Source organism: Postia placenta, assembly GCF_002117355.1.
Source record: "Postia placenta MAD-698-R-SB12 unplaced genomic scaffold POSPLAscaffold_22, whole genome shotgun sequence".
NCBI lineage: Eukaryota > Fungi > Basidiomycota > Agaricomycetes > Polyporales > Adustoporiaceae > Rhodonia > Rhodonia placenta.
In genome coordinates this window covers 498,452-519,416 of record NW_020169853.1, presented here as the reverse complement: position 1 = coordinate 519,416, position 20,965 = coordinate 498,452, and the positions used below count along the sequence as shown (strand labels likewise).

Sequence of the window (20,965 nt, the reverse complement as noted above, 5' to 3'; positions counted from 1 at the left end):
TGAAGGTGTTCCGAGAGTCATTTCCATACAAGTCACCGTGTCTTTGGATGTTGGAGCCTCAAAACCTATTATCGTCGGAGCGACTGCGCTCGACGATTCCTTAGGGCTCTGCGCCACCGTTGAAAGGTTTGGAGTCGCTGCTCTCCATACATTAAGCAGTAGCCTTGTAGTCCTAGTACTGGATCCCCAATGCTACCCCCTTCGTATTGGGTCCGCCCATGTAAGTGTCCACGAAGCTTTGCGCCTCCACTGCAAGAGCACCATTTGTTGGCCGGAAGTTGAGCGCACTCTGTTATTCAGACTCCAGGACGCGCGTCTAATCGCCACTGATGAAACCTACGCTGACTAGTGGTGAAACCGGAGGCTCCCCTGCTTGACTACGCGTTCTATGAATTGGATCGTCAGAATGGCCTCCTGTTTGAAGCACGACGAGGCGTTACTCACTCTACGGCTCTTGCGTCATCCACCGCAGCCTTGGTGAGAGTAGCGGCATCACGACCGTTACTGCCATCTGGGTGCTTAGTGGCAGCCGATTGTGCCTCCGCTGCGAGGGATCCAGGAGGAGGACGGTATCCAAGGGCTTTGTGTTCTTCTGAGAAGAGTTTGCGAGCCTCGGCTGCAAAGATAACCACCTCAGCGTGTCGCCCAATCGGCGATAGGGGGAGTTACGACTGACTGACCTTCGCCAATATTGTTCAGATCGACACCACCCTTCTTATCCTTCGCTATCTGGGCAGCATCTTCCACCGCAGCCCGCTGAAGGTCATGTGGATCAGTCCGAACGGTCGCATCTGGATGCTTCGCTGCGGCCCCCTGTGCCTGGGCGGCCAGCGAGCCTGAAGGCGGACGGTAGCCAAGTGCTCGATGCTCCTCGGACATCAGCTTCCGAGCTTCGGCTGTTGCACAAAGAGTCGACTTTGTATATTGTAAAAATAATGACGACAGGAGAATAGTTACCTTCGCCGACTTGATTGAGGTCGATCCCAGCAGTCCGCTGTTCCTCAAGACGGATTGCATCTTCTACTGCGGCTTCAACTAATACCTGTTCTGGCAGTCCGACGGTCGCCTGAGGGTGCATCGCTGCTTCTGCTTGTGCCGTCGCAGCGAGAGAGCCTGGGGGCGGGCGATAGCCCAGAGCCCTGTGCTCGGCCGACATAAGTTTGCGCGCCTCAGCTTGAGAGGATGTTCGTCAGTATATGTCCAAAAAATACATAAATCGCCACAACTCACCTTCACCGATGTTCTTGAGATCGATGCGGCCAGAGCCGAAGCTCTGTGAGTTCTGGTTGGTGGCAATGATCACGTAGGACTCATTCGAAGACATGATGAGGTTGTGAAGGGAAAATGTTGGGTTACGGTGACGGTATGGGTGTCCGGTGATACACGCAACAGTAAGAGAGAATTGGCGAGTCCGCCATTCTCGTCGTCACTTATATACGCAGTCCTGGTGGGGTTGAGGAGAATGGAGTACTTGACGTCAGCCAGTGGACACAGCTTGATGAACAAGACACTAGTACTGTTGCCACAGCTCAGTCGGAGAGGTGTGGAGCCGGGACCCACTTGAAGTTGGGGATGTGTCGAGACTTTCTTCTGTAGTTGTCTCCAGCTGCTTACGTAATCAACCTAAATGAATGAGCGCGGAATACTTGTAATGACTCACCGGACAGCTGGGCTTTATTCATGTCGCACAAGCACGAAGACATGACACTATACTTGACGCTTGAAGCGTGATCCAGATACTGACAAGCCGATCGGGGGAAACTTTTATCGCACTGGTACTGGCATTCGACAGCAGATACTCTTACACCACAATGGTTCGCTTCTCTTCCTGTCCGTACCACGTCCGCTTACTTCTTCTTCTCCGTCATGTCTGCACTCTCGATCCACTTCTTCGGTACGCCCTTCGCCACCAGCAAGTCCGCAACCGCCTTAATCTGCTTCCCCTGCACCATCACCTCGGCCTCGTTCGGCTTCCCCGGAACGGACGACACTGCATGTCCAGACGCATCGCATGAGATCCCATAGCACGACGAGTAATAGCCGATTCGCAGAGGGCTCACCCGACGTTGCGCTCGCACAGAGCTTCCGGAGCTCGTCTGCGAGGTCTTCCGCGCCGAGGAAGTACGCCTCGAAGCCCGTCACGAGCGTGCACGCCTTCCGGCCCTGGCGGATCTTCACGGCGACCTGGATCGGCTTGAGCTGCCCCTTCCTGTAAGTGTGATGTGAGCAGAGTGAACAATCAAAACACAGTCGCAGAACGCGCACTTCCTCACTGCGTCCTTCCCCTCCACCTGTATCTCGTACCAGCTCTGCATGTGCTCACGCAAACGCGCGAGCACCTCCTCGCGCCGCATAAACTCCACTTCCTCGTTCTTCCTGGCTACGGCGTGCGCGAGCGCCGCGTCCTCGCCCACGTTCACGAACTGCCGCTCCTGCGCGTTCACGAGGTTCTTCTCCGCCACGTACGCGTCGAATGCGGCCTTTAGGTCCGCGATTGTGTACAGATTTGACGTGCTGTCGACGGAAAAAACGCACGTACGCGTCAATATGAGCTCTCCAATGCGCGGTAGGCACACTTACTCTTTCCCGGTGGAGGCGAACCAGCCGAGCGTGCTCCCGATGGGCTTCCACAGCTCCGTGATATGCAGCTCGCCGCGCCGCCGCTCTTCCTCCTCGCGCTCCCGCCGCTCACGGGCCTCGGCCTTCTGCGCCTTAGCGTCCACGTCCTGCACCGTCCGCACGGGGCGGTGCTCCTCCACGGCAGGATGCTGTGGAAATACCCCTGTGTACAGTCGGAGCATCAGCGACCGCCAGTCTCCTGAGGGTCCCTTTATGTGCAAAATAGCAGTAGGGAGACGCACCGGTGACGACAACGTCCCCGCCCTTCGTGTCCTTGAGCTTGATGAGCCCCTCCTTCGCAGCAGCCTTCAGGAACACCTTGACAGACTTGAATGTGGACTGCTTCACGTCAGCCCCTGCCGCTTCAATCGGCCGCGCGGGGAGGACGTATGCGCTCCAGAATGTAGACGCAGGCATGGGGAACGTAGACGGTGGCGAGGAGCGCAGCGTCGTAGAGAGAGCTTGGAGAAGGGCAGTGCGGAGATGCTGGGAGGTGTCTGGGGCCGATCGTCAGCGCGCTGATACGCGTCGCAGTAGGGGTCATACCTTCGGGCGTGAGCGCTGCCGCAGTATTCTTCTGGGTCTCCTGCGCGGATACCGTTGCATCGCCCGCGGATTGGCTCTGAGCCCCGTTCTGTGCGTCACTTGGAGACACACTGGTCCCATCGCCATTGGCATCCTGCGCATCCTCAGCGTCAGATCGCGGATCCCGCGGCTCCGGAACACTCTCCGCCCTGCTCGCACCCATGTCCCAGAGCGCGTCCTTCCACGTGTGCAGCACGTACACCGCCTTGCCTTTCACGTCGCGCTCATCGGCAGCCTGCAGCGTCTCGCCCGACACCGCCATGCGGCCAACGGCGACGGGAAAGCCGAGCTTCCCGCCGCTGTGGTACTGCGTGACGGCGACGAGCTGCGTCTCAGATAGGCCGAGCGTATGCTGGATGACTTGCTTGCGGGTAAGCGGATAGCCAGTAGTGTCAACAGTGACGCCAAGTGAGGTAGTTTAGAGAGCACTGACCTCCAGGAATCATGAGGTCGGCTCCATTGATGAGCTTGGGAATAACGGGTGCTGGGGTAGCGAGGAAAGGCAGGAGGTCTGGGCACTTCCAAAGCGTGTATACTGGGGAAGCAAAAATAAGTTACAAGACCTACTAGAGGTACACGTCATATAAAGGCGGTTTCATTAGTAGGAAATACTTTTTATATAATCATAGATGATGGGACTTTGCAGATACATTGCCGCTGCAGCAGATTAGCACGCAGCGGACGCAAGGATTTTTGACCAAAGTTCATGCTTTAAAGTAGTACGTCCGCAGTACATTTCCAGTATATGGCCCTTTCCGTTGGCATAGAATAGCTACTCACCTGTGGGGATGAGATCATCTGAGTCTTTGCCGATCGTGAACCAAAGCGGATCGCCCTCCAGTGAGAAATAGGCTACCTAAGTAGACGTTGAGTCCCGCACAAGACAGTAGAAGTGGGTCTCACTCACACCAGGCTCATCCGCGTATGTGCTGAATTTTTGCCAGTGCAGCCCCTCGGGCACCAGCACGTCTCCGTCCTCGGACTGGAGCACCTTGTAGGCGTCTAGGACGCGCTGCTTGAGTTTGCGTCTGTCGGATGTTCGGAGAGGTGCTGTAGGTCATATCAGTCGCTGAGAAATTACGGACTGGAAAGGTAGAGGACCAGTTGTCTTGACGTCGGCCAATGGTTTCTTGAACATGATGAGTGAGGGTAAGGCCGAGTAGTGAGATCAGATCGCACTTTTGATCGAGGAGCCACCGTCCAGCGTCTATTGGATCGTGACATCAGCGATTTTGAGCAGACTGATTTAGATCTCTGCGCCATCTGCTGTAAGTTATATAAGCACATGCACATCCTATATATATAAAGACAAATACTAATCGATCTTATCCTACAGCTTCAAGCTTCAAATTCGACTGTCCCAGGCCTTCATTAGTAGGTGTCAACACCCAGATTCCACCATTACAGTTTTGATTCATTAGGGAGACTAGAGGAAGCCTGTGTATGCACGCCAAGTTATGCAGCAAGAATCCGAGAATGTTGTTGCATTCAAAAGTTGGATAGCAGAACAGAATGGACACTTTCACCCACAGGTATCCTTCAGGCCTGGTGAGTCCAGAGCTCATCTCTTTTCATCTGAGATGCAGAACAACCTGCAGAACCATCGGGCTACTCTGTCATTGCAAGCAGCGATTTACCATCAGACACGGCCGTCGTCTCCATCCCCTTCTCCCTGGCCATCACTCCCACCGTCTCCCGAGCTGCACTAGAAACCCTCTTCGAAGCCTCCGCCGCGAAGCTCGCACTCGACGGCTGGTCGGAGAGACAGCTCATTTGCTCGTACATCTGCATGCATTGGGTCGTCGAGCGGAATACGTGCGGACAACCAGCGTCCTTGCCCGCTCAACACCTGATGACTTTACGTATATCCCAGCTCCCCCAGTGTACTCGCGCATCACCCATACCTTGCGACCCTCCCTTCGCCTGATAAGCTCCTCACGCCCCTCCACTTCATCCCCGTGGAGCTCGCCGCATTCCAGGGCACCAACCTCTACGGCGCCACCCTCGCCCGACGAGACGCCTGGCGCGCCGAATGGCAGGCCTGTCAGAGCGCCATCGCGCAGACGAACCCTGATTGGGCCGACACATTCACCTGGTAAGCAGTAGCCTCTATCATCTTTCTGCGACTGCCGCGCACGGTGCCTGACACGCCGAAGCGCAGGGACCGCTACCTGACTGCGTCGACGTACCTCTCCTCCCGCGCGTTCCCCTCAACGCTGCTGTCGCCCACGCCTTCCCTCGCGCCGTCGCCGGACTCGCACCCCGTGCTCCTCCCGGGCGTCGACGCGCTCAACCATGCACGCGGGCAGCCCGTCTCTTGGGCTGTCTCCACCGCCCCAAAGTAAGCCCCCACTCTCTCTCCCATGCCCCTTTGGCCAGCGCCGCCGCGTCACGCTCACCACTCACCCACCCATCCCATTGCCAGCGCCCCGTCGAGCATCTCGCTCGTGCTGCACAACGCGCACCCTGCCGGCGCGGAGCTCTTCAACAACTACGGCCCCAAGCCGAACGCCGAGCTCATCCTCGGGTACGGCTTCGCGCTCCCGCACAACCCGGACGACACCATCGTCCTCAAGCTCGGCGGGGCGCCTGCCGCGCAGCACGCACCACAAAACAGCGCCGTGGTCGGGTGGGAGGTCGGCCGGGATGCGCGCGGCGCAGAGCCCGTGTGGGAGGCGGTGCTGGCCGCCGTGTGCGAGTCTGACACAGAGGATGAAGACCGTACGGTCGAGGACGAGCTCTGCGCAGCGGACGCGCTCGAGGAGATGGCGCAGAATCTGTACGAGCGCCTGCCGAAGGGGCCACCGGAGGGCGCGCTCACTGACAGTGCCACCCTGGTTCAGCGTGAAGCTCTTCATTGGGTCCGTTGGAACAGCGATGCCAACATGTCTGTGAATGTGGTCCGCATGAAACTGTCTCATGTCAAGCATATTTGGCTTCTTCCTAATCACCGCATATGAACCACTGCAAGCGCGCTTCAAGATCAGCATGGAAGCTGACTGCATACTCATATTCTATTGGATATAGCCATTAATCCCTTTTCACACGGATCAGAATGTGGTTCTTTTCTGCCATGCTGACAGCACTGTTTTTAGGAATGCTGTCTAGGGGTGATATAATAGATCTCTGCTCCCCGGATTCTTATCATCCTCTACACACACGTCTTCCGTACAACGATTTCTTCTCCTCCTCGTCTTCCGTGACTCAGCAGCGAAATATTTGAACTTAGCTCACGATAGTTGCAAGAATTAAGGCATGGACGACGTGCAGGTGGTGTCTCGCTCACTCGAAGAGCATGATGAGGCTGCTGCAGTAAGTGGATATTGTAAAATGTCTGTTGCACAGCTGACAGGACTGGCATTAGATCGAACCGCAATCACCTCATATGCTTTACCCTTCAGCAATCAAGACGAAGTCACGACGCCCACCAAACTCACCTAGGCCTAGTGTGCATTTCCAGGTAATTATACCTTAACTTACATACGACATAGTTGATGGAGAGAATGGTTCAGTCTGACTCGGGCGATACGCTTCAAGCTGAGACGGACGCGGATGCAAATATGTCGCGCGCTCACACAAGGTCATCATCGCTGACTTCGTTTGAGAGCAGCGACAATCATCTGGTACGAGAGGTCCTGGTTCAGTATTTCACATCCTAGTGCTAAAATATGAGGAGTGAATAGACGGGCCGGACCGAGATAGAAAGCCTCGGTAGTGTCAAGTGTGCCACTGAAGGAATAGAAACCGACCGAGCTGACTCATCCATGCCGGCCCCTGAGATGCCGTGCGGTGCGCCGACTTCAGAAGCCCAGCCAAAGTCCGACATCGATGGAAGTGTAGATGCAGAGATAATCAGAAGCCTCCGAGAAGCATTGCAAGCAAAACAGTCAATAGACAGTCCCTGGGCAAAGTGTGCAAAGCAAGCATGGGACTATGAGGAATCAGTCATCAGAAGTTGGCAAGAACAAATTAATAATTGGATTTTGATTGTAAGTAATCCCAACTATGTGGGTCTTACCGGGGCAGAGAAGACATCTATGCCATGGGTTGATCTCTCCCTTTTGCCATGCACTGAGAGTGACTGCTCACGAGCTTTTTCTCGGACGGAATGCAGGCAGGCCTCATCTCCGCCGCTCTCACAGTCTTTGTAGCCCCATATTACACCTCCATCCAACCCAACCCCCAACTCGATATCATCGTTGCTGCATCTGCCAGATTCCTCCTTACAGTGGACAGTCAAGGCTATGCTGATGCCATCGACATACGAAGGACCATTGACCTATCTTCTCCCATAGACCCGACAAAGGCCGCGGTTGCTGGAACGGTCAATATTCTCTGGATCTCCGCCCTCATTCTCACTCTGGGTGTTGCGTCGACTGCGATTTCAGTCAATCAATGGCTATATACGTTCCCGAGGCAGGATACTGAGCTGACGCGTCAAAGTGTTCGCATGTGGTCCTTCCTCCGCCGCGGTCTCATGAGGTGGCGCGTTCCAGTGATTATTAACCTACTCCCTATCATGCTGCAGTTGGCACTGTCCCTCTTCCTGATCGGACTGGTGCAGCTGCTATGGACGGCAAACAAGGTAGCAGCCTACGTCATTATGGTGATGGTGGCTGTCATCGTGGCAGTTCCAATAGTTACCGCTCTCATTCCATCAGTATCTCCTGACTGCCCCTTCAAATCACCGCAAGCCTGGTGGATCCTCCGAATCTGGGTCCTAATCATCTCTATCCGCCCTGTGCAATGGCCTCGGCGTATGGTACGGCTGATTAAACGCGTTCGAAAGGTGAGTATTTCTCAGGAATAACGCATGCGTATGAGCGCTGACAAATCGGCTACATGATAGAGACCTTCAAAGCTATTATCTATATCTCTAGCAGCAGTCATGTGCGTGACATCGTACTTCTTGCGGTACTATCGCTTCGCAACGACTCTGCCTTCCCGACTGCAATGGTATGTGGCAGCTGCCAAGGTCGCCAACTGGAGACAGTTTGAAGACTATGCAGTGCGCACAAAAACCGCGGAGGAAGATGACAGCGTGAAGCTCCTCATGCTCGCCGAAGCGGACTCCGTTGTCATGGACGAATCGTTCCTAACATCGGTTGTACGACCCTGCCTAGAACAGAACAAACTTAAGGCCTCGCAGCCGGTCCTTTTACGCATTCTACAGCACAGAGCGCACGATGTTGAGTCTCACACAAACGGTAGTCAGACCCTAAAGTGGTTTTCAAGCGAACAAGACTCCACAGCGATCATTGCGATGGGTCAACTATGCCTTGACATGCTATATAGACACGACGTTCTCCGTCAAGACAACCGCGAGCAAGGGCAGATAGTACAGCATCTGTTATACTTGATACGTGCGATGCCAGATTCGCAATCCGCCAAGGACGTTTGTAGCCATGCAGAAGCTCGAATTCGGAATCACAGCCTTCAGTGGCTCTCCTGGATCAACGAACAAGACATCGGTAAGATACGTATGTGTGATCTTGCCATAGGTGCAGGCCGTAAGCGCAGGTTATATAGTAGGTGAATGGTGAACTTACTTTTCCAATTGCTCAGCATGCTTCCGAGAATTCGTCGGACAAGAATGGATCAACAAAATGCACGAGGATCCGAGTATCTTCAAAACTGCCGTCAAAAAGATGTCCCATAACGGAAAAAACGAGGTTCGCTCTTCCGTTAGAGATGTGTTCCACACGCTGATCTGCCAATTAGGTTCTTCGTATTTGCACGGCTACAAGCGAGCTCTGCAGGGGCATGTACACCATCTCCGTGGATGATTCATACAAGATACGCGTCCTGGCCATCATCTGTGAATGTCTTGAGACAATGCCCACGACGACCGAAGCGACTGCATATTGGCTTATACATGTGTCTTCAGAGACAAACGTCGCTCCACGTGTTCAAGCCGAACTCACGAACATAATTTTACGCTTCCTACCTAAGTTCCGAGCCAGTGCCAGATGTACGTCTCAAATTCTCACGTGCAGTTCAATAAGCACCACTCACCATACATGCCACAGTGGTGGAAGCACTATTCGCATATCTTCCTCATGCAGAGGCGAAGTTGGAGTCAACACCGTTCCTACAGATCGTCTGCTATGCATTGCGCCTGTCCACCGATCTCGCGCCATCCGACTTTTCTCAGATCTTCGATGAAGAAACGATCAAAGACGCGCTAGCTATCGTTTACAATCACATTAAATCGCTTAGCACCGAGAGACTTGCGGTGTCAAAAGAGATATGGGCACTTATCCGCGACATTATCCAGGCGTGCAGCAATCTCTTCGACCTCGATTCAGACTTAAAAACAGAAGGCGTAGTCGGTATCTTGCAGTCGATTTGTATTAATTATCCCCGCGACGGGGCCGGCTACGACGCCGTCGAGAAGTTCATGAAAAACATACAGGGCATATCACCATGGACAAATATGTATGTTTCTCTCCAGCAGTCAATGACCATGATTGGGTGCTGACACCACTCTCAGGTCACGGAACGCATCCAAACGTCTCCTGGGGCTGGGAGTTGCGGAGGACTCACCCGCGTAGTCCAAAGGCGACGACATGAGGACATTGTACATCAACAGCGGCACGGTGCTTTATGTTGCGACCAACATTTACTGTATTTGAGATATCTTTGTCTCATGTTACCAATCCTTATATCTTGGTCTATGTCTATGTTACTAATCTTCCTACCCTGTATGGCCTGCTCTATGCCTACTTAAAGAAACGAACGCTGTCGATCTGCATTGTGTAGCAGGCTCCTTCTCGCCGTCTTCGTGGGGTAGGAGGGGCTTCATCCGACTGCTGTACTCATTACACTGCTCTAATCCATGTACCCTGGAATAGAACTGACGGCATATGCACCCGAGTGCGTCCGATCCGGGCTTGCGCAGCCTTGCGATGGATGGGAGGGCTAGTAGGTTCTCTTTGCGCGCCCAGCGACTCCGAAACCAGATCTCTGCGTGGCAGCTGATTCCATATTGTTAGACCTGTTGAACTCAAAGTATGCGTAAGCGGACTTCGGGCGGGTTTAAGCGGGCCCTGGAAAAAAGCACTACTTTGGTAAATTGTGGCTGTGATCATACTTTGCCAGATTTGCCAGGTCGAGACCATAGTCCCGACCGTTGATTCCGAATTGCGCGTCGACCTAGTCTGCGTTGCTAATCATAAACGGACATGGATGACAATCGATCCATATCTAGTATACTGTGCCTCCCCGGGTAGTCGGCAGACCCCCCAAGTCGGCAATTTCATAGTATCTCCCTCCACAGTACTCGATTGCCTTCGTGCTTTTGTATAGACATAGGTTTTCGTATGCCTGCTTTCAATTCCAGCTTGAACGAAAGCGAATGGTGCAGTAGTTCTGGAGTCCCTTCCTGAGGACCAGCTCAAGCCGTTGTCACGCTGGTGTACGCCTCGGTTGTAACAGCTTGTGTCGGAATTTCATTTTCCGATCACGTCAGCGATCTCATTGTATGCTTCGAGCTACCTGCCCATAGAATCCTCAAGCGTTGGCTAAGCGGACCTTGAAAGATCACGCGTGATGGATCGTGATGGATGTGTTACTTTTACGTGACTGCCGACTTGGGGGGTCTGCCGACTACCCGGGGAGGCACAGTATGGTCTGCCGGAAAGCGCGCCCGCTTCACTGGATCATCGCCTTACGTCCCAAAAAGGAAACGCGGCTGCAGCTTGCTGCCTTCAGTGTCGACTTCGACCTATATTTTGCATCCTGTGCTATCAAATTGTGCACTTAAATTATTATTATGCACTATCCTTGATTTTAGTAGACTTTCAGCAAGAATTTCTTCTCTCCTGCAGCCCAATCTCATTAGACAAGCAGTTTGAGGCAGATTTAGGGCCTCTAGTGGAATAACATACTCGAAATTGAACAGAAATGTTACCGTAAACAAACAGAACACATAGCGCACTCTACCAGCATGATGGACCCTCAATTTAACTCTGTACAGTATCGCGACACGCTCTATGAGAGGCGCGATTGCACTGCGAAACACGCTTCACGTGATCCGGAAAGTGCCGTAAGGGGCTCGTCCTGCAAACCGGGTCAGGTTTCATGAAGACTAGGAATTACAGCAAAACCAATATTGATAGACCTCCCTCGCAAAAAGTACAGATAGGCGGCATGGAGCGGAGCGGCGCTCGGAACCTCAGGGGTGACGTGCCCTCATCCCTCAGAGATGTCAGTGTTGTTCACGGCAGCCATATATAGTCGTAATCCACGCCAATGTCTCGATGTACGTCTGTTTGTCGAGGTCTATTTCTGCAAACCAAGGTAGACAGCGATGAACTCTGCGATATGGCAGTATCTTCCTTAATCTGACCATTATTCATGGAGTCGGCCATGTATTATACACCGATTTTTTTCTGAGGGAGATATCGCCCATCCTAACAATGACGGCGAGAGGACGACTCGGGGATTACAGCAAGCGTCTACTTCACGCTCAGTAGCCCATCGGCCGCCCGTCGACGTGTCTGCACCACTGCCGACTCCTGCAGTGAGCTTCTGCCCCACTTTGCCGATGTGTATACTTTGCGAGGGGAGGTCTATCAATATTGGTTTTGCTGTAGCTGGAATGAAGTGATTGCTCGTCGGCGATCGATCGATCACGGAAGAGGTCTTTCTCAACTTGCGCGACACCGCCGAGTTTCAGTTCATTCAGGGGAACCTACTCTGTTTGCGTCGGTCATGCAGCACCAGCCGGAAAACGTAGTTGCATTCAGACGATGGGTAACGGAAAATGGCGGCGAGTTCCATCCCGATGCCTTCTTCAAAGCCGGCACGTCCATTTGTCGCGAGTGTTTCTCGGACGCGCTGATGCTTGAGTAAAATCCAGAACCATCAGGCTACTCCATAATCACTAGCAATGATCTGCCGCCAGACACAACAGTTGTATCCATTCCTTTCACCCTGGCCATCTCTCCGGACGTCTCCTCCAAAGCACTAGAAAGTCTCTTTGCGGCCTCCGCTCAAAATATTTCGCTTGGGGGCTGGTCAGAGAGGCACCTTATGTGCACCTACGTATGTATGCATTGGGTGGTTGAACCACAAACGTGCGCAAAATCGCCTCATACAGCGCGTTATCCATGAATGAATCCCGCATAACCTAGTTCGTCCCCCCTTCTCGCACATCGTTTGTACCTTGCCACCCTCCCTTCCCCCGACACGCTCCTCACACCGCTCCATTTCTCCCCCACCGAATTGGCGGCCTTCCAGGGCACCAATCTCTACGGCGCCACCATCTCCAGACGGGACGCCTGGCGCACGGAGTGGCAAGCCTGCCAAACCATCGTCGCACAGGCCAACCCTACTTGGGGCGATGCTTTCACTTGGTGAGCAATCATCGCTACTACATGGCCTCCGCCTGGGAGTCTAAGACACAGAAGTGCAGGGAGCGCTACCTGACCGCGTCAACGTACCTCTCCTCCCGCGCATTCCCCTCAACGCTGCTGTCGCCCACGCCCTCCCTCGCGCCGTCGCCGGACTCGCACCCCGTGCTCCTCCCGGGCGTCGACGCGCTCAACCATGCACGCGGGCAGCCCGTCTCTTGGGCTGTCTCCACCGCCCCAAAGTAAGCCCCCACTCTCTCTCCCATGCCCCTTTGGCCAGCGCCGCCGCGTCACGCTCACCACTCACCCACCCATCCCATTGCCAGCGCCCCGTCGAGCATCTCGCTCGTGCTGCACAACGCACACCCCGCCGGCGCAGAGCTCTTCAACAACTACGGCCCGAAGCCGAACGCCGAGCTCATCCTCGGGTACGGCTTCGCGCTCCCGCACAACCCGGACGACACCATCGTCCTCAAGCTCGGCGGGGCGTCTGCAGCGCAGCACGCACAACACAATAACGCCGTGGCCGGGTGGGAGGTCGGCCGCGGTGCGCTCGGCGCAGAGCCCGTGTGGGAGGCGGTGCTGGCCGCCGTATGCGACCCCGATGAGGAGGACGAACGCACGGTCGAGGACGAGCTCTGCGCGGCGGACGCGCTCGAGGAGATGGCGCAGAATCTGTACGACCGCCTGCCGAAGGGACCACCGGAGGGCGCGCTGCGCCCTGAGGTCACGCATATGCTCGAGCATTACTTGGAAGGTACGGAGTGGACCATAGTGCTGGTTCGCACCACGTTGACAGCGCGCTGCAGGTCAGCGGGACATCTTGCAGTCTCTTATCCAGTTCGCCCGCGACAAAGCGCGCGAAGCGATCCGGGCAGCGCAGGAACTGGGCCTGCAAGTCGTGGACGAGGAGGACGAGGAAGAAGCCTGACACAGTCGTATACAATTGACGGTTCGCTTCTACGATTACAACATCCCTTATTCTATTCATATACCCTGTGGGACCAGGCCCAAATTGTAAATGCGGTTCGCATTCTCGAAGAAGGCGCCCTTCGCGATGTTGATTGCTTGTGTGAGGCTCATCTCCCCGCGACGAAGGGAGCCCTCCAGCACCTGACAGGACCTAGTTCTCGATCAGTGAACACCGGTAGTGCGCAGGATACAACTGACATTGTAGACAGCTTCGCGAGCCTGTATTGTTCCCAGGTAATACGACTCGGGCCAGAAGTGCCCGTCGGCTGCGTGTACCGAATGTCAGTCAACTGGTCCGGCACTGGCACAACGATCACACACGCACTCGACCACATGATCTTGTTCGTCGGGCAGAGCTCGAACACCTGCTTCACGACGTCGCGCTGCCCGTCGGCACTCAGGAACGGGAAGATCTCGCCAAAGTCGAGGTACACGTTCCGGTACACGGCCGTGAGGTACCCTGCCTCCTGTGTGTACGGGTAGCTCGAGTGCAGGAGCACGATCTTCGCGTTCGGGTGTGCCTTGATCACGGGCTGCATGACCGCCGGCGACGACTTGACAAGTGTGATGTCGTTGTCGCCCAGGCCGGTGTGGAATTGCACTGCGACCCGACGGCGTTTAATCTTCCGTCACTCAAAGGGACAGGGCACGCACCTGGTTTGCCGTACTGCGCCGCGATGCGCAACGTCGTCACCACCACAAAGTCGTTCAGCGCCTTGCTCTCGAGCCGGAGCTTCTTCAGGCTCTCGTAGCGCAGCGCGAGCGTGACCAGCGAGACATCCATATCCGACGTCTCCTGTGTCAGCGACACGTCGAGCCCCGTGCGGTAGCACACGACGGACTTGAAGCCGGCTACCTCGGGGTCCTGTGCGCTCGTCGCGAGCGCCGCGGTGAAGCTGGCGATAAAGGTCTCGCGCATCAGCGGCACCCGCATGTCGCCGGCTGAAAGCTGCGCGTTGATCAGGTCCCTGAGGATGTCCTGCGGTGAATGTCAGACACGGCGGTCAGCGTCATATAGCAGCCCTTGAAATGGATTGTCCATACGCACCTCCGCAAGGATCTCCACTCGGACGACCCGCTTGGTGGGGCTTGCCGTGTACCTGTCGTGCCACTTGTAGTCGTACACCATGTCCCGCACACCCAGCCCGTCGTCGATGAGGATGCATTGGATCCGCGTCGGCGCCATACACATCCGGCACAGCATATTATAGTCCGCTGCCGAGCGTGCCCGCTTGACGTCCTCCCACGTCGCGCCAGCAGGCAACCCGAAGAGCTTCGCGAGCTGCACCGTCGCCTTGTAGCACGCGAGGGTATGGATTGCGTCCTCCGTGAGCGCTGGGCCGCTCGCCTCGGAGATTAGACCTTCGAAGGGCATTGCATCGCGGTTCTCGACTTTGAGGAACGCATGCGCGTGGTTGTCGATGGCGGGGTATCTGTGGACGACCTTGAACAGCTCGCTGAGGTCCTGCTGCAGCTCCATCGCGGTGCGGGTTCAAGCGGCGATTAGACGAGCATCCTTGTGCCTGCATAGTAGGGTAGATAGGACTGCGCCGTCGGCGAGGGGCTCTTAATCTGCCCGAAACCTGTAGGGCCAGGACGCCGTGTGACTTGCATTTCACTGTGCAGATCCGGACGCGGGCGTGGAGCCCACCCTTAGGAGCCTCTGCTGGCTCGGTTTCACTCTACATGTACCTACGCCGTATGGAGTTTAAACCAGATTACAAAAAAGATATATAGGATCAGATATGGGTGGTGGCGAATAGAACCTACAAAGACGCACGAAACGAAATGCAGCCAGTCGTTCGATCTCTGACGATAAACGTCGTGGCACGGGAGCGCTAGCCGCGGAACTCACCTTGGTCCTTCGACTTTGATTTATTTGACCAACCAATTCCTGGTCACAAAAGGCGACACCTGTGAACTATATATATGCCTTCTAGGACTTCAGCTTCAGGAATTAACGGATATGAACCCCGTGCTGGCGTGCGCGCCCTGATATCTGTCGACGTTGCCAAGGCCAGCAAAACACTGGCTTGAACAAGACTCTACTCTCGTCGGATCAGAATATTCACGCCTCCTCCTTTCCAATTCACGTCATATGTCCAGCTACATGTCCCACAGCTGGAAATCTGCTGTCGCGGAAGGAAGATTCAGGGACAGACGTCGTCGGCAGTTCGATATCTCCCTCTGGTCGCCTACCAGTTGTCAATCATGCTCGCATGTTCTCTGAAATTCATATGGACCCCGTCTGATGCCGTTACCTGCATATTCTTGTTATCGCTGTGCCTGCGCATACTATAAAGCTCATGAGAAATGTCGGGTTGCAGGGCGCTCTCCCGTCCAACGGCCCCTCCCACCCTGGTAATTTGCGGGTGTTCCTCTAGAGGCCCTCAGGATGTCTGTGCTGAGCCCATTGCTCTGGTGCCTACTCACCCTACTGCTCGTGAACATACAGTCTGCGTATGCACGATCGGTCAAACGAAGCCTACCTGAGGACGGCGAGGTGGTCGCTCACCCCACAGTCCTCATTCTTGGAGGCGGCGTAGCAGGCGTGATTGCAGCCCGTACGCTGTACGAGCAAGGCATCACAAACTTTGTCATCGTGGAGGCCCGAGGTGCGTGCACGCGTTCGTGAGTCAAGATCCACAATGCACATTCCATGTTTTATAGGCGAGCTTGGCGGTCGCCTACAGACCGAGACCATCGGCGTTCCAGGCAACCAGTGGGTAGTGGAGCGTGGTCCGAACTGGGTACAAGGGACTCAAACAGGGGATGGGCCTGAGAATCCCATCTGGGCACTCGTACAAAAACACGGCGTGAAAACCGTATATAACGACTGGTACGGGAGCATGAGTACGTCTTCCTCCACCCTATTCCAGGCTTCGGGGTCTAATCGCGATGCGCAGCGACATACGATGAGACCGGATTCTCAAATTACACTGACATATTCAACGAATCGGGCGACGTGTATGATGAATTGACTGTGGTTGCGGGGGCGCGCGTGGAGCAGCAGCTGGTGGACCTGACCGCACGCTCGGGCTACTCGCTGATCGGCTCGAAGCCGATGACGCCTGCGGACAAGGCGTGCGAGTACTATCAGTTTGATTGGGAGTACGCGCAGACGCCGCTGGAGTCGTCGTGGATCGCCAGTTCATGGGTTCGCTAGCTTCAGACCCATCCCCGCGATAAGTGGTATCTGACGTGGTCTCCTGCACAGGGGAACAATTTCACATACGACCCGGACCAGGGCGGCTTCGGCGATGCAAACGAAATGTCGATTGATCAGCGCGGATTCAAGTACTTCATCCAAGCAGAGGCGGCCGAGTTTCTTCAGCCAGAGCAGCTTATGCTCAACGCGACGGTCACCAACATCACATACTCCAGCGAGGGTGTGAATGTCACTCTGAAGGACGGGACTCTGCTGGTGGCAGCCTATGCGTTATGCACGTTCAGCCTGGGCGTACTGCAGAACGATGACGTTGTGTTCGAACCTTCGTTACCGGATTGGAAGCAGGAAGCGATTCAGAGTATGGTCATGGCACGTACTGATGCATGCTGAGATGAGATGTGTGCTGACTGCCCTTCGTAGGCGACGTATACCAAAATCTTCCTACAGTTCCCAGATGACTTCTGGTTCGATACGCAGGTCGGCTTTCATCGAGATTATCCAGAAATCTACCTCAATAAAGTCCACCTAGATGGGTCTCTACGCAGATACCACTAGAGGAAGATACCCTGTTTGGCAGAACATGAATCTCACCGACTTCTTCCCGGGCTCTGGCGTGGTTTTCGTCACCGTCACGGTTTGCTTGCCTCTTCTCCCCCTGTGGCTGGCTGACGACGTATGGCCACCAGGGTGAGTACTCCGTGCGCATTGAGGCGCTCTCCGACGAAGACGTGCAAGCGGAGGTGCTGGAGGTGCTCCGCGCGATGTACCCCGACACGACAATCCCTGAGCCGACCGCGTTCTACTTCCCTCGATGGCATACCAACCCGCTCTTCCGCGGGTCCTACTCGAACTGGCCGCCGTCGTTCTTCAGCGGGCACCACGAGAACCTGCGCGCGACCGTCGAGCAGCGGCTGTGGTTTGCGGGTGAGGCGACGAGTATCAAGTACTTCGGTGCGTGTCCAGGTGTCAAGTCTTGAGGCAGGCGGTGGGAGCTGACGCGACTTCGACATAGGCTTCCTGCACGGGGCGTATTACGAAGGCCTGGACGTCGCCACTGATCTGGCGCTATGCATACAGGCCGGCGGGTGTGCAGGGCTCGCACACGTACCTGAGATCAAAAATGCATACCCATACGTCGTTTAAGGCAATTTGGGTGTATGGTGGATGTCAACGTGACGTTCTTGGCTCATGACGTATGTGGTCTATCGTGGTGGCCGTAACAACGATATTGAAGGTGTGCTGCATTGTCTCTGCAACGCGTGCTTGCTGGTCGCCTCGCCGTAACATGCGCCCATTTCAGTTGACGCCGCCATCGACGGAAGGGCTGGTGAAATATTGGAAGGCACGCCCTACAAATGTAAGGCATAGCATACATAAGAATCGACCTTTATGCATGAGGAAGGAAGGAAAGTCTCAATCAGGAACACTGGTATCCGAACTAGATACATGGTAGGTTATACTACCTATACGTCGCCCAGCTACCACCAATACACCAACGGCCAATATAGTATGTCGACCGTTGGCATATCGGTAACGATTACATGGTCCACACAGATGCCAGCGCCTGTTGTCGCCTGTGAGCAGACGCGGGTGCGTTTTACCGCTGAGATGGTCGCACAGCCAAACGGGTTCGCGGTATAGGAGAATGTGCCTGAATGGAAATACAGCAATGATGATCTTTATATAGACACGGACATGCGAACTTTGCGGTCAGTACAACCTCCTCACAGTGGTGTTACCGCAAAATTCAGCTTCGGATCGAATCTCCACGTCCCAAAATTCTGGCCAATCTGAGACCTTTCGAGGAGGTATAGTTGGACGTGTGGAATTGTCGAGGAGGACCGTAACACCCATTGCAGATGTCCTGCTCATGTACTGCCCCAGCCCGCCTCCTTTGGTCAAGCGATGTGAAGGTATCGGATACGCCTTCAAAGTGAACGAGCGCAGCTGTTCTGCGCAGCTGTGCTTTGTGAGGATCGCGTCCACTCTACGCCAAAACTGGGTTGAGAAGACTGGATTGATGGGCAAGCCGTTGCCGCCGCCCCACGTAATGTGGGTATCAACTGTAATGACTTGCATCGATCGTGATTGAATTTGACACAGTAAGGCGTGGAATTGAAACAGTCGGTATGCCCCCCGGCTTGATTCGTTGAGAAGCGAGACGTACGCGTCACTTGCGTGAAATGCAACGTGGAACAAAGAGATGCTCATCAAGTCACAAAGCATCAATTTCTTGACTGTAAGCGGCATTTTTTAGTACGGTTCACTACGACATAATTCGCAGGAATACTGACGGTTCACATAGCAGTTTCTTGATTTACTTCTGGCTTCCCATTCTCCCTGCAGCCTTCGTCCAGGCCCATCGGTGGTGCCATCAGAGACGTACTGGACAGTGGCTACGATTGACTCGAAATCTGGTGGATCAATGACGCCGATGTGAAGCTCGCGCAAAGATGACCGCGCAGCTTGCAAAAGGTACCCGATGTTGATTGTATCGTCCAGACAGGGCTGGATCTTTGTGACATGCAGAACTTCGACCCTAGACACGAGCTGCAAATGAACCAGCCGAAGGGAAAGTTGATTCAGAAGCTCTGGTTGCATGTCGAGATCAATCCTCAAGAGCCCCGACCCCTTTGCCAGCGCGCGGCACCCCCAAGTTTCCGCAGGAGGAGGGAGTTGTTCCCAGCGAACATCCGTGCAACGCAGGTCGAGCAGCCCACGAATGTATAAGACCAGGCTGGTGAGCTCCGTAAGAGAGGAAAACACCACGCTTGTCAAGATGAGTTTTGTTATGTGACTGAACTCAGGGAGTAGAACGAAGAATCCGGTGCTTGGGTGGATCTGTAGAGGAGGCCCGGATGATGCTCGGAGAATGTGCAAGCGGGTGCATTTCGTGACTTTCCGTGCAAGCAGGGCTGGGAAGAGCGACAGCATACGTGGATCATCGGGCGGCAGGTGTATGCATATTTCGGCGACTAGCGCATCAAATGCCTTGTTCTTCGTAAGGAATTGTGCAAAGCATGCGAGTTGGCGGTGATCATGGATGTCGACTATTCGGAGAAGGTTGTAGCGAGTACGCGGTAGCCAAGCCCGGCATGTAAGGGCGCAGGCAAGCAATGTACTGCGGTCGCTGCACATATCGATGACCATTTCTGCTACCTCGAGAGGTAAGCGGGTTGTGCGGACATGGCGTCGCAATATCTCTCGCAATGCTACGATATCATAAGCATAAAAACCAGCGGTAAAGTTGAGAATCACACCTTGAGATGACTTGTAGTCCGAGAAAGTCATGACTTGCAGATACTAGCTGTTCCTTGCGCACGCGAGAGTTTATGTACCAGCTCCTAGGATACAGGTACACAAGGCTGTGCTAGCACAACCTCATGCCATAATATTCCCCACACTGCCTGGTCAGAACCGCATAACCCAATGTGGAAACCATCAAAAGTGGCATGAATAACGTGACACCTAGAGTGTCACACTGGTAGCTCGTGAGATAGGGTGTGGAAGCGGTACATTCTGCTGGTGGGTGTTTTTGGTACATTGACTTCGGACGAGTGGCCGGTAGACCTCGCATGAAGCGAGATGTAGCTAGCTTTCGCTCTGCGGGTTGGCGGGCAGTGCATACTACAAGGCCTTCGAGCATTCAGCACGATTCGGACACCCACGTGCCCAGATAGCTGTGCGCCATGTGAAGCTCCTCGACCTCTAGTGGCATGAACAGCGTGAATCATGATCGACATGATTACTCTGACTTTAGTTTCTTCGTTCGACCATTCAAAACTTGAGACTCTTTGCTTTACTTATCAAGTAGTTGTCATCGTAACAGCACTTTGACGGAAGTGAGGAATTTACATGCCCCGACGTTGCTGAATGAATTGGACGGATTAGGGACGTCGAACAGGCCTGAGACCTGAGCACCATCAGGAAAGTCGGGGATGTCCCGGTTTCTGCGCGCAATGGCATGCAAGGTGTAATCCATCCAAGTCTTTACGATGGACGAAGCGGCATCTAGGACGAACGGACTCCGAATGCGAGTTGAATGGTAAATTTTTCTTTCCATTACCTAATGCGAATCGTTTCGCCGTGAATTAGTACAGGTTAGATATGCTAAGGATATATTATGAAAGACTCACAGACTTCAGTCGCGCGTCCAACAATGAGTCAAGTCCCTGTTTGCACAGGGCTTGTCCGTCAGCTTTGCGCTAGCGAATCGAGCCGTTAGGGACCAGGAACACATGTCAGCGCATTGACGCGTCGACGG

The 20,965-nt window shown here is 54.5% G+C and overlaps 8 protein-coding genes across 8 annotated transcripts; 4 read left to right on the top strand and 4 right to left on the bottom strand.

Annotated features, from left to right (window-relative positions):
* Window positions 1-172: 172 nt before the first annotated feature.
* POSPLADRAFT_1062521 (hypothetical protein) lies at window positions 173-1,324 on the bottom strand (the record flags this gene model as incomplete). The annotated part of the gene is made up of 6 exons (XM_024481524.1): window positions 173-289; window positions 341-386; window positions 445-616; window positions 681-896; window positions 958-1,173; window positions 1,231-1,324. 6 exons carry the CDS (start codon window positions 1,322-1,324, stop codon window positions 173-175), a joined length of 861 nt encoding a protein of 286 aa, XP_024333497.1.
* A 523-nt stretch (window positions 1,325-1,847) lies between these two features.
* On the bottom strand, window positions 1,848-3,650 carry POSPLADRAFT_1050597 (hypothetical protein; the record flags this gene model as incomplete). The annotated part of the gene is made up of 7 exons (XM_024480021.1): window positions 1,848-1,990; window positions 2,061-2,209; window positions 2,266-2,514; window positions 2,581-2,782; window positions 2,862-3,116; window positions 3,166-3,564; window positions 3,638-3,650. 7 exons carry the CDS (start codon window positions 3,648-3,650, stop codon window positions 1,848-1,850), a joined length of 1,410 nt encoding a protein of 469 aa, XP_024333496.1.
* A 1,142-nt stretch (window positions 3,651-4,792) lies between these two features.
* Window positions 4,793-6,164, top strand: POSPLADRAFT_1159712 (hypothetical protein; the record flags this gene model as incomplete). Its single annotated transcript, XM_024487445.1, has 4 exons — window positions 4,793-5,034; window positions 5,087-5,299; window positions 5,366-5,545; window positions 5,630-6,164. Coding segments are annotated over 4 exons (1,170 nt in total), but the record flags the coding sequence as incomplete, so codon positions are not given.
* Window positions 6,165-6,983: 819 nt separating this feature from the next.
* On the top strand, window positions 6,984-8,740 carry POSPLADRAFT_1159314 (hypothetical protein; the record flags this gene model as incomplete). The annotated part of the gene is made up of 3 exons (XM_024487416.1): window positions 6,984-7,193; window positions 7,319-7,921; window positions 8,066-8,740. The coding sequence occupies 3 exons, from the start codon at window positions 6,984-6,986 to the stop codon at window positions 8,738-8,740; spliced, it is 1,488 nt and encodes a 495-aa protein (XP_024333494.1).
* Window positions 8,741-12,584: 3,844 nt separating this feature from the next.
* On the top strand, window positions 12,585-13,491 carry POSPLADRAFT_1037394 (hypothetical protein; the record flags this gene model as incomplete). The annotated part of the gene is made up of 3 exons (XM_024477219.1): window positions 12,585-12,802; window positions 12,887-13,317; window positions 13,370-13,491. 3 exons carry the CDS (start codon window positions 12,585-12,587, stop codon window positions 13,489-13,491), a joined length of 771 nt encoding a protein of 256 aa, XP_024333493.1.
* Window positions 13,483-15,025, bottom strand: POSPLADRAFT_1071895 (hypothetical protein). Its single transcript, XM_024482469.1, has 5 exons — window positions 14,581-15,025; window positions 14,187-14,511; window positions 13,858-14,133; window positions 13,731-13,798; window positions 13,483-13,673 (listed from the first exon to the last, which is right to left on the bottom strand). Exons 1-5 carry the CDS (start codon window positions 15,010-15,012, stop codon window positions 13,548-13,550), a joined length of 1,227 nt encoding a protein of 408 aa, XP_024333492.1. The 5' UTR covers window positions 15,013-15,025; the 3' UTR covers window positions 13,483-13,547.
* A 902-nt stretch (window positions 15,026-15,927) lies between these two features.
* On the top strand, window positions 15,928-17,844 carry POSPLADRAFT_1159709 (hypothetical protein; the record flags this gene model as incomplete). The annotated part of the gene is made up of 8 exons (XM_024487443.1): window positions 15,928-16,147; window positions 16,203-16,385; window positions 16,439-16,689; window positions 16,750-17,064; window positions 17,122-17,178; window positions 17,231-17,335; window positions 17,388-17,652; window positions 17,714-17,844. 8 exons carry the CDS (start codon window positions 15,928-15,930, stop codon window positions 17,842-17,844), a joined length of 1,527 nt encoding a protein of 508 aa, XP_024333491.1.
* Window positions 17,845-18,998: 1,154 nt separating this feature from the next.
* POSPLADRAFT_1050593 (hypothetical protein) lies at window positions 18,999-19,992 on the bottom strand (the record flags this gene model as incomplete). The annotated part of the gene is made up of 2 exons (XM_024480020.1): window positions 18,999-19,086; window positions 19,109-19,992. 2 exons carry the CDS (start codon window positions 19,990-19,992, stop codon window positions 18,999-19,001), a joined length of 972 nt encoding a protein of 323 aa, XP_024333490.1.
* Window positions 19,993-20,965: the final 973 nt, after the last annotated feature.